General features: G+C 43.5%; 1 protein-coding gene across 6 annotated transcripts in view; it reads left to right on the top strand.

Annotated features, from left to right (window-relative positions):
• Positions 1-12,138, top strand: part of INVS (inversin) — a 210,361-nt gene that overhangs the window by 129,185 nt on the left and 69,038 nt on the right. For 5 of the 6 annotated variants that reach the window (XM_073332511.2, XM_073332510.2, XM_073332508.2 and 2 more), the window contains 2 exons: positions 1,204-1,313; positions 10,411-10,582. In XM_073332511.2, coding sequence (XP_073188612.1) covers positions 1,204-1,313; positions 10,411-10,582 — 282 coding nt within the window. The remainder of the gene's footprint in view (positions 1-1,203; positions 1,314-10,410; positions 10,583-12,138) is intronic. The other variant, XM_073332513.2, reaches the window with a different exon arrangement.

Below are 12,138 nucleotides of genomic sequence, written 5' to 3'. Positions count from 1 at the left end.
GCCAGTGCCTATGCAAGGAGCCGCATGTTAACCTCTAAAGAGCCGCATGCAGCTCTGGAGCCACAGGTTGGCCATCCCTGCTTTATACCCTTGGCTCAAGGCACAACAAGAGCAACGGCACATGCACAGACCAACAGACGCTCGTTGCAAGAATTCTCCAACTCCAGGCACATAAAGTGCATGTGCACCCACAGTGGAATACAAATAGGGACCACACATCTCAAATAACCTCCAATATCTGTAAGGTAAGTAACTTTCTCATGTAGAATTCATTTAATGAGTTGGAACATAGAGTTGAAATAATGGGTGTGCTTGGGGAAACTGGAGTTTTGGGGGAAGAAATTAGAATGCTTACAAGAAGTTTTTCAAATGATTGCAAGAAAGAATATCCAGAGGCCAAATCTTGAGGTTTTTAGTTGTTTTTCATGTCGTTCTCAGTCAGATTACCATGATCTTCAATGGGAATTCTGCGTGAATAAAAACTGAGTAAGGACCTCCAGGCTTGATTCCTACAACACACTGTACCTTGAAATGAAATTGCTGGTTTAAGCAACACGAGCAACCAAAAGCACATCATCCCAGACCACGGCTCACTTTGCTGCCTTGAGCTGACCACTGGGTCAAATTCAAGGTTTTGGTTGTATCCATCTCACTTATTACAGTATAGTAGACTGTTGTCTAACAAAGTACTATTGATGGTGTAGTAATAAACTATAATAGCCTTTTGTCTTTTACTATAGATTCTAGGGGGAGGGATAGCTCAGTGGTTTGAGCATTGGCCTGCTAAACCCAGGGTTGTGAGTTCAGTCCTTGAGAGGGCCATTTAGGGATCTGGTGCAAAAATTGGGGATTGATCCTGCTTTGAGCAGGAGGTTGGACTAGATGACCTCCTGAGGTCCCTTCCAACCATGATATTCTATGATTCTAAATGGCCTTTTCCGCAGTTTCATTTCCCCAGGCCATCATGGTTCCCTGGTGGCCTGCAAAAGATGAGGGTAGAAGGAACAGTGAAACTAGAGCACCATTGGCAAAAACAGCATGCCAAATTGGACAATTGCAACATAAAGCTCATGTGAAATCTTATGATTTTATTTGAATGTCCCAGCATTTATTAATGTTTCTTATGTAGGAAAGAAGATTCAGAGCAAAGCAACTAGTCAGCTGCATATGTTATTCATATGTTAATTTCTGCTCTTTTGTCAGGCCATGCACAGATTGTTCATCTCCTGTTAGAAAGAAATAAGTTTGGAACAATCCCATCTGATAGCCAAGGGGCAACACCCTTACATTATGCAGCACAGAGCAACTTTGCTGTAAGTATGGTATATCTGAAACATAAAGCAAAGTATTTTAAAATATAACATAGATTATACAAATTATTGTCTAATAATAATTATCATGTATCAAGCGGAGTGCCCCAGGGGTCAGTCCTGGGGCCGGTTTTGTTCAACATCTTTATTAATTATCTGGATGATGGGATAGATTGCACCCTCAGCAAGTTCGCAGATGATACTAAGCTGGGGGGAGAAGTAGGTACACTGGAGGGTAGGGATAGGGTCCAGAGTGACCTAGACAAATTGGAGGATTGGACCAAAAGAAATCTGATGAGGTTCGACAAGGACAGAGTAGAGTCCTGCACTGAGGACGGAAGGATCATTTGCACCACTACAGGCTGGGGACCGACTGGCTAAGTGGTAGTTCTGTGGAAAAGGACCTGGGGATTACAGTGAATGAGAAGCTGGATATGAGTCAGCAGTGTGCCCTGGTTGCCAGGAAGGCTAACGGCTTATTGGGCTGCATTAGTAGGAGCATTGCCAGCAGATTGAGGGAAGTGATTATTCCCCTCTATTCGGCACTGGTGAGGTCACATCTGGAGTATTGTGTCCAGTTTTGGGGCCCCCCCTACTGAAAGGATGTGGACTAATTGGAGAGAGTCCAGCGGAGGGCAACGAAAATGATCAGGGGGCTGGGGCACATGACTTACAAGGAGAGGCTGAGGGAACAGGGCTTGTTTAGTCTGCAGAAGAGAAGAGTGAGTGGAGATTTGATAGCAGCCTTCAACTACTTGAAGGGGGGTTCCAAAGAGGACGGAACTCAGCTGTTCTTAGTAGTGGCAGATGACAGAACAAGGAGCAATGGTCTCAAGTTGCAGTGAGAGAGGTCTAGGTTAGATATTAGGAAACACTATTTCCCTAGGAGGGTGTTGAAGCACTGGAATGGGTTACCTAGGCAGATGGTGGAATCTCCATCCTTAGAGGTTTTTAAGGCCTGGCTTGACAAAACCCTGGCTGGGATGATTTAGTTGGTGTTGGTCCTGCTTTGAGTAGGGGGTTGGACTAGATGACCTCCTGAGGTCTCTTCCAATCCTAATCTTCTATGATTCTATGAAATAGGATAGCCCTCAGAACAGATTTCTAATGGTTTGTAGAGTAATCTGTATCCAGACGTGTGTTCACAAGTTTTATTCAGTTTTCCTGTATTGTGTGTTATATAGATGATAGATTTCAAAATGTTAATATCAAAAATATATATTAAAAATTGATATTGATTTTGAATTTTTTTCAAACATGAATACAATAGTCTATATCATAACATCTTGGTAACTGCATGTAATAATAAAGATCAAGGTGCTAAAGGAGCGTTCAAGGACGATAAGGCTATTGCAGAGAAGCTAAATTAATTCTTTGCCTTGGTCTTCACTGCAGAGGATGTGAGGGAGATTTCCACTCTTTTTAGGTGATAAATCTGAGGAACTGTCCCAGATTGAGGTGTCATTAGAGGAGGTTTTGGAATAAATTGATAAATTTAAACAGCAATAAGTCACCAGGACCACATGGTATTCACCGAAGAGTTCTGAAGGAACTCAAATATGAAATTTCAGAACTGCTAACTGTGATATGTAACCTATCACTTAAATCAGCTTCTGTACCAGATTACTAGAGAATAGCTAATGTGACACCAATTTTTAAAAAAGGATCCAGAGGCGACTCTGTCAATTACAGGCCAGTAAGCCTAAATTCAGTACCAGACAAACTGGTTGAAACTGTAGTAAAGAACAGAATTGTTAAACATATAAATGAACACAATTTGTTGGGGAAGAGTCAACATGGCTTTTGTAAAGGGAAATCATGCCTCGCCAATCTTTTAGAATTCTTTGAGTGTCAACAAACATGTGGATAAGGGTGATCAAGTGGATGAATAAAGTAAGCAGTCATGGCATAAGAGAGAAGATCCTCTTATACATCAGTAACTGGTTAAAAGTCAAGAAACAAAGGGTAGAATAAATGGTCAGTTTTCAGAATGCAGAGCGGTAAATATCCATTGATGTGTACTTGGATCAGTACCATTCAACATATTCATACATGATCTGGAAAAAGAGGTAAACCATGAGGTGGCAAAATTAGCAGACGATACAAAATTACTCAAGATAGTTAAATCCAGAGCAGACTGCAAAAAGTTACAAAGGGTATCACAAAACTGGGTGATTGGGCAACAAAATGGCAGATGAAATTCAAAGTTGACAAATGCAACATATAATGCACGTTGGGAAAACATAATCCCAACTATACATATGAAATGATGGGTCTAAATTAGCTGTTACCACTCAAGAAAGAGATCTTGGAGTCACTGTGGATAGTTCTCTGAAAACATCCACTCAAAGTGCAGTGGCAGTCAAAAAAGCTAACATAATGTTAGGAACCACTAGGAAAGGTACGATAGGGTATAATGAAAGGTATAATATGATAGAAAATATCATAATGTCACTATTTAAATCCGTGGTATGCCCACACCTTACATACTTGAGTTCGGGTCGCCTCATCTCAAAAAAGATATATTAGGATTGGAAAAGGTACAAAGAAAAGCAACAAAAATTATTAGGGTATGGAGAGATTAAAGAGACTGGGACTTTACAACTTAGAAAAGAAACGACTAAGGGAGGTTATGATAGAAATCTAAAAAATTATGAATGACGTAGAGAAAGTAAATAAGGAAGTGTTATTTACCCTTTCATATAACTCAAGAGCCAGGGGTCACCCAATTAAATTAATAGGAAGCAGGTTTAAAACAAACAAAAGGAGGTACTACTTCACAAAACCCACTGTCAACTTGTGGAACTCATTGCCAAGGGATGTTGTGAAGGCCAAAATTATAAGTGGGTTCACAAAAGAACTAGATATTAGTCAAGATGATCAGGAATGAAACCCCATGCTCTGGGTGTCCTAAGCCTCTAAGTGCTGGGAGTGGAGAACAAGGGATGAATCACTCAATAACTGCCCTATTCTGTTCATTCCCTCTGAAGCATCTGGCACTGGGCACTATCAGGGACAGAATACCGGGCTAGGTGGACCATTGGTCTGGCACAGTATGGCCATTCTTATGTTCTTAGAGGAATGACTCTCGAGCCTCATTCAGGGATGCATACATTCAATACCCTGTTCACTACCAGCTTGCCCCTGCTCTGTGGTGGCACTAAGGCCTGGTCTACAGTACGCGGTTATTTCTGAATTAGCCAAGTTAATTCGAAATAAAACCAATTCTGTCCACAAGACCAAACGGTTTTTTTTTATTTAAAGGGCTCTTTAATCCGATTTCTGAACTCCACCTCGGCAAGTGGAGTAGCGCTAAAATCGAGATTGCAGTTCCGGGTTACAGGTACTGTGAATGCAATTCAACGTTACTGGCCTCCGGGAGCTATCCCAGAATGCTCCCTTGTGACCGCTCTGGACAACACTCTCAACTCCAATGCACTAGCCAGGTGGGCGGTAAAAGCCCCAGGACCTTTTGAATTTCATTTCCTGTTTCGTCACCATCAGCACAGTCCACCATCACAGGCGACCACGCAGAGTCCACCATCACAAGAGATCACGCAGTCCTAGATTTGCAGACGAGCTCCAGCATGGTCCGAACAGGAGGTACTGGATCTCATCACATGTTGGGGAGATGAATCTGTTATGGCAGAACTACGTTCCAAAAAAAGAAACGCAAATACTTATGCTAAAGTCTCCAGGGCCATGACGGAAAGAGACTACTCCAGAGACGCAGAGCAGTGTCATACAAAAATCAAGGAGCTCAGGCAAACATACCAAAAAGCCAGGGAGGCGAATGGGCGCTCTGGGTCACAGCCCCATACGTGCCACTTCTACCATGAGCTGCATGCAATTATGGGGGGTGACACCACCACTACCCCACCACTGTCTGTGGACACCTGTAAGGGGGGAGTTGCACGGAGCTAGGAGGATGAGTTATTGGAGGACAAAAAGGAGGAGGAGGAGGAGGACAGTGCACAAGCAGCAAATGGGGAATCCGTTTTCCCCACTAGCCAGGAACTATTCTTAACGCTGGACCCAATAGCCTCCCCCCACTCCCAATGCAGGCTCCTGGACCAAGACCCTGGAGAAGGCACTTCTGGTGAGTGAGAGCCTGATCGGATCCTGGGGGTGGGGAGAAACCCAGCTGTGCTGGGCTGTTCGTGTTTAGTTTAAAGGGCTCATCCCTGCTTAGAGCCTCATCGGAGCCACATGGGGTGTTGGGCGGGGTGAAGCAATCATCCCTGAGAGCCTGCAGGCCCTCCTTTTATATGGCAAACCCCCCAGGCATTGCTTGCTATGGGAAAGGGGGCCTGGTGGTTTGAGAGCATTGAAATGAATGCAGAAGAAGCAGAACCCTGCATGCCCCTAGGGCTTACCATGGCTGCCTGCAAGCTGAATTCTGTTGCCCAGCCGCGTGTGATGGCTTATTCACACCAAAGTGGCAGGCACTTCAATATAACAGGCAAAATGCGACCTTGTACAGAAAGAACACGTACTGTGTACGATGAATTGCCTGTTTCACTGAGAAAGTGTCCCCTTTGTTCTCTAAAATGTATCTTTTAAAATACTACCCTCCCTTTTTCTCCTCCCGCAGGTGCAAATGTTTCAACACGGCCCCTATCTACTACATCCCAGAGGTTGGTCCAGATTAGAAGGCAGGAAAAACAAACTTGGGACGACACGTTCGCTGAGCTCATGCAGTCCTCCCGCACTGATAGGGACCAGCTGAATGTGTGGACGCAAACAATTGCAGAGTCCCATAAAGCGTTAAATGAACACGAAGAGAGGAGGGACGCATGCCATAAGAGCAGGAAGGATGCTATGGTCAAGCTCATGGGGGAACAAACTGACATGCTCCACTGTATGGTGGATCTAATGCGGGAAAGGCAGCAAAACCACAGACGGTCTCTGCAGCACCTGTATAACCGCCCTCCCTCCCCCCCCAAGTTCCATAGCCTCCTCACCCAGACACCCAAAAACACGGGGGAGGCTACGGGGACCTACACACTCAATCCCAGAGGATTGCACAAGCAGCAGAAAGCTGGCATGTCTGAAATTTTGATTTGGTTTCTGGACTTGTCCTTCCCTCCTCCCCCAGTACCCTCCCTCCATCCCCCGGTCTACCTTCTGATTTCTTTCAATGTGTTGTGCGACAAATAATAAAGAACGGTTTTTAAATACTTGTGACTTTATTTCCTTTCATATATATATAGAGAGAGGGTGGGTAACTTCAAGAGAAACAAACACAACTGTCACACTGTACCCTGGCCAGTCATGAAACTGTCTTTCAAAGCTTCCCTGATGCACAGAACGTCCTGCTGCGCTCTTCTAATTGCCCTTTTGTCTGGCTGTGCAAAATTGGCCGCCAGGCGAGTTGCCTCAACTTCCCACCTTGCCATAAACGTCTCCCCCTTATTCTCACAGATATTGTGGAACACACAACAAGCGGCAATTACAATTGGAATATTGGTTGTGCTGAGATCTAACCGAGTCAGTAAACTTCACCAGTGTGCTTTCACATGTCCAAAAGCACATTCTACAACCATTCTGCACTTGCTCAGCCTATAGTTGAACTGCTCCTTACTACTGTCCAGGGTGCCTGTGTATGGCTTCATGAGCCATGGCATTAAGGGGTAGGCTGGGTCCCAAGGATAACTATAGGCATTTCAACATCCCCAGCAGTAGTTTTCTGGTCTGGGAAGTAAGTCCCTTCCTGCAGCTGTTCAAACAGACCAGTGTTCCTGAAGATGCAAGCGTCATGCACCTTTCCCGGCCATTCCACATTGATGTCAGTGAAACGTCCCTTGTGATCCACCAGTGCTTGCAGCACCATGGAAAAGTACCCCTTGCGGTTTACGTACTAGCTGCCCCGGTGTTCTGGGGCCAAGATAGGGATATGCGTTCTGTCTATCGCCCCGCCGCAGTTAGGGAACCCCAGCACATTAAAGCCATCCACAATGGTCTGCACATTTCCCAAAGTCACTACCCTTGATACCAGCTGGTCAATGATTACATTGGCTACTTGCAGCACAGCAGCCCCCACAGTAGATTTGTCCACTCCTGACTGACTGGTAGCTGTCGGGCATTGCAAGCTTCCGCAGGGCTATGGCCACTCGCTTCTCAACTGTAAGGTCTGCTCTCATTTTGGTGTCTTTGCACTTCAGGGCAGGGGACAGCAAGTTACAAAGTTCCATGAAAGTGGCCCTACAGATACGAAAGTTTCGCAGCCACTGGGAATCATCCCATACCTGCAACACTATACGGTCTGTGCTTGTTTCCCAGGCCCAGAATCGGCGTTCCAAGGCATGAACTTGGTCCAACACCACCATGGTCTCCCAATCACAACATGCCATGCTTCTAGGAACGTCTGTGTCCATGTCCTCATCACTATCGTAATCGCACTGTCATCGCTTCCTCGCCCGTTTTGCAGGTACTGCACATACTGCTGGATAATGCACGAGGTATTTACAATGGTCAAAACTGCAGTGGAGATCTGAGCGGGCTCCAGGCTTGCCGCCCTATGGCGCCTGCGTGGGTATTCCTGGAAAAAGGGTGCAAAACGTAGGAGAAAAGAATGGCAGTGGAAGAGGTGCTGTTCGGTTCATGATAGCCGAAAAAAATTGGGAAATGGTTGTCTTCTGTAGCTTTCATGGAGGCGGGAGCCCAGGACAGACAACATTGAGAAGCTCAGTAGTGCGGCAAGAGCGGGAGAGCAGAGTTGGCGGCGGAAGCTGTGCTGCTCGGTTTACGATGGCCAAGCAGAGTTGGCAGCTGAAGTGGTTGATGAGGAAGAGAAAGAGTAGATATTTATATAGATTACATAGAAAGACGAGAGGAAATGCAAGGTGGATTCATTGTACCAGGAGAGAAGCGGTGCACCGTATTGCACTGTCTGCTGCAAGCATGATGGCGTCTGCACGCCAAAAAGGTGCGGAACGATTGTCTGCCATAGCTTTCACGGCGGAAGGAGCAACTGATGACACACACCCAGAAACACTCGCAAGAATGTTTTTGCCCCATCATGCACTGGGAGCTTAACCCAGAATTCCAGTGGGCGGCGGGGACTGCGAGAACTGTGGGATAGCTACCCACAGTGCACCGCTCCGACATTCGATGCTAGCCTCGGTTTTGTGGACGCACTCTGCCAAATTCACACGCTTTAGTAGGGACACACAAGACCGAATGTATAAAATCACTTCCGAAAATTCGAATAGAACAATTTCAAAATAATTTCGTACTATAGATATACCCTGAGATGATTTACCCTTCGCGAGCACAGTTCCCTTTCAGAAAGGATCTCTGTTGCTATTGGTGTTATCTGTACAGACAACCAGGTTCAAGCTGCCCATCTCATCTTCTACCAAGCTACAAACCCTCCCTTCAGAAGACAGCTCCATTAGCTCCTTCCCAGTTTCAGGAGCTACTGGAATACATTAGGTTGAACTCAAAAAGTAGCTTATTCACTGTGCAGAGAGCTCAGGAAATCAAGATGAACTCACCAGTATAGACCCATTCCTGACTGTCCTGAGCTTGGCACGCTTTGATAAATTCATTGAATGCAAACTTTCTCGAATTATTTCCACAGAGGTACCTATTAACATTTATTTTTTTCCTTAAGTTCCCTCTCCCAAACTGATGCTTTGAAAGAAACCTTACTGCCCCTTCCTTTACTATAGACGTTAACTATAGAACCAGCATCAGGTTAAATGAGTGGGTTTATTTGGAAAGTAGGCCTTCTTGTTCTGCAAGTTAGATTCATAAATTCATAGAATTTAAGATCAGAAGGTACCATTCAACCATGTAGTCTGACCCTCAAGTCTATTCAATTTCTCCCAGTTATTCCAATATTGAGCTGATCCACTTACGTTTGACCTAGGGCTAGTCTACACTAGAAGCGATACATCGGCACAGCTGCACTGATGCAGCTGTGCTGCTATAGCGCTTATGGTGAAGACGCTCTATGCCAACAGGAGAGAGCTCTCCTGTCAGTATAATAAATCCACCTCTGCCAGAGGTGGTAGCTACGTTGGCTGGAGAAGGTCTATCCATCACATAGCGCTGTCCATACCGGCGCTTAGGTTGGTGTAACTTGCGTCACTCAGTGGTGGCTTATTCACACCCCTGAGCAATGTAAATTATACTTAAGTAAGTGGAAGTGTAGACCTGGCTGTAGGAATAATATAACTTGCTGGCTTTCGGCTGGTGGGGTCCTGTGAGCTCAGAGCACGTGTACCTAGCCTAGAGGGCTGGGAAGGGTAAATCTTCTGTGTTTTGGACTGTTTTGTTTCTTTTTCTTATAATTAGCTATTTTAGAAACTGTAATGGAATCAGTGATGCTGGGAGGTGGATTAGAAAGGTCTTATATCATTGACAGCTTAAAACCAAAGCATCACCTGAGGAAGAGGTGGAGGAGTTTTTTTCTTTGATTTAAAGAGGAAGTCTAGTGTGTCGATTACACAATGGAAGCCTGGGTTAAGCTGTAATGACTTTTCTCATCTTTCTGATTTAATATATTTTAGTAATTTAATAATCTGATTGTTTTATTGACTGTTAGAAATAGTGGTTTTGTCTCTAAAGATGTTACCTATCATACAGTGAAACTGTTATAGGATCACTTAGTGGTCTTTGAAAAAGGAAATTCTATTCATGTGAAGTCATATCCAAATTTGAAAAAAAAGAGAGGATTTTTTTCTTGCATTGTTTCTGCTGTTTGTCAAGATGGTTATTTCTAGTAATGTTATCCCATCATTTCCCTCACAGTGATTATAAGTTACAGAAAAGTAAGAAGTGAAATCAGAATAAGACCAGTGTATTCATAACTTGTGACATAGCCATGGGTGTTATAAACAAGAAATAGGCATAGTAAGAGAATAACACAATGATCAGGGTTGAGAATTCTCCAACATGATACAAGTGATGATATTACAAGCCAGAAATGTTGTTATGAGACATATTGTATATAATCTTAAAAAGGAAAAATGAAGCCTTGTTTTGCTTCTTAAGCAAAAACTGCTAAGCAAAACAATAGTTTCTTCTGTCATTACAGACTCTTTTTATGTTAATTTCAATGGCATTCTTACTCAGTGAAGTTTTTCTGCAGGAAACAGTTGAAGTATTTTTGAAACATCCCTCTGTGAAAGATGACTCAGATCTTGAGGGAAGAACATCCTTTATGTGGGCAGCTGGGAAAGGCAGTGATGATGTCATCAGGACTATGCTGAATTTAAAATTGGACATTGATATCAACATGGCAGATAAATATGCTGGCACAGGTAAGGCTTGCTTTACAGTAAAGAGCTATTAGATGCTTGCATTTGGTTTAAAAAAAACCTGCTAGAAACAGTCATTAGTAATTTTATACACATAAGTAAATCCTACAAACATTTATGCATGGGCTTAACTTTGCACATTAGCAGTCCCAGGGTCTTCAGTATGGGGAGAGAACAACCATTTTTTGTGCAGATTAGAGCAGTTCTTCTATTTGAGAACCAACTGAGAAAAAGGAGATATTACACTATGCAAATATTAAATAAACATTAATATTAGACAGGAGATGCTTTCTGTCAAGCAGTTAAAATTAATCGCGATTAATTGCACGATTAAAAAAGATGGCCCACCTTGATTATCATTACAGAAGGTCCCCGCTCTCCTGCTAGTAATAGCTCACCTTAAATGATCACTCTCATTAGTGTGTATGGTAACACCCATTTTTTCATGTTCTCTACGTATATAAATCTCCCCACTGTATTTTGCACTGAATGAATCCGATGAAGTGAGCTGTAGCTCACGAAAGCTTATGCTCAAATAAATTGGTTAGTCTCTAAGGTGCCACAAGTACTCCTTTTCTTTTTGCGAATACAGACTAACACGGCTGCTACTCTGAAATAAGCCAAACAAGTTTGTTTACATTTGCAGGAGATAATGTTGCCCACTTCTTGTTTACAATATCACCTGAAAGTGAGAACAGGCAATCGCATGGCACTGTTGTATCCAGCGTTGCAAGATATTTATGTGCCAGCTGCACTAAAGATTCATATGTCCTCTCTTGCTTCAACCACCGTTCCAGAGGACATGCATCTATGCTGATTACAGGTTCTGCTCGATAATCATCCAAAGAAGTGCAGACCACAGCATGTTCATTTTCATCGTCTGAGTCAGTTGCCACCAGCAGAAAGGTTGATTTTCTTTTTTGGTGGTTCGGGTTCTGTAATTTCCACATAAGAGTGCTGCTCTTTTAAGCCTCCTGAAAGCATGCTCTACACCTCATCCCTCTCAGACTTTTGGAAGGCACTTCAGATTCTAAAACCTTGGGTTGAGTGCTGTAGATACCTTTAGAAATCTCACATTGGTACCTTTTTTGTGTTTTGTCAAATCTGCAGCGAAGTGTTCTTAAAAAGAACAACGTGCTGGGTCATCATCCGAGACTACTATAACATGAAATATATGGCAAAATGTGGGTTAAACCGAGTAGGAGACATACCATTCTTCCCCAAGAAGTTCAGTCACAAATTTAATTAATGCATTATTTTTTTAACAAGCATCATCAGCATAGAAGCATGAAGTCTCTGGAATGGTGGCCGAAGCATGAAGGGGCATACGAATGTTTAGCATAACTGGCATGTAAATACTTTGCAATACTAGCTACCAAAGTGCCATGCAAATGCCTGTTCTCACTTTCAGGAGACGTTGGAAATAAAAAGCGGACAGCATTATCTCCCATAAATGTAAACAAACTTGTTTGTCTTAATGATTGGCTGAACAAGAATTAGGACTGAGGGGACTTGAAGGCTCTAAAGGTTTACATTGTTTTGTTTTTGAGAGCAGTTAT

This window comes from Lepidochelys kempii, chromosome 2, assembly GCF_965140285.1.
Source record: "Lepidochelys kempii isolate rLepKem1 chromosome 2, rLepKem1.hap1, whole genome shotgun sequence".
Classification (NCBI taxonomy): Eukaryota; Metazoa; Chordata; order Testudines; family Cheloniidae; genus Lepidochelys; species Lepidochelys kempii.
Note: the sequence above shows the minus strand (reverse complement) of the source record. Positions and strands in the feature narration are given on the sequence as shown.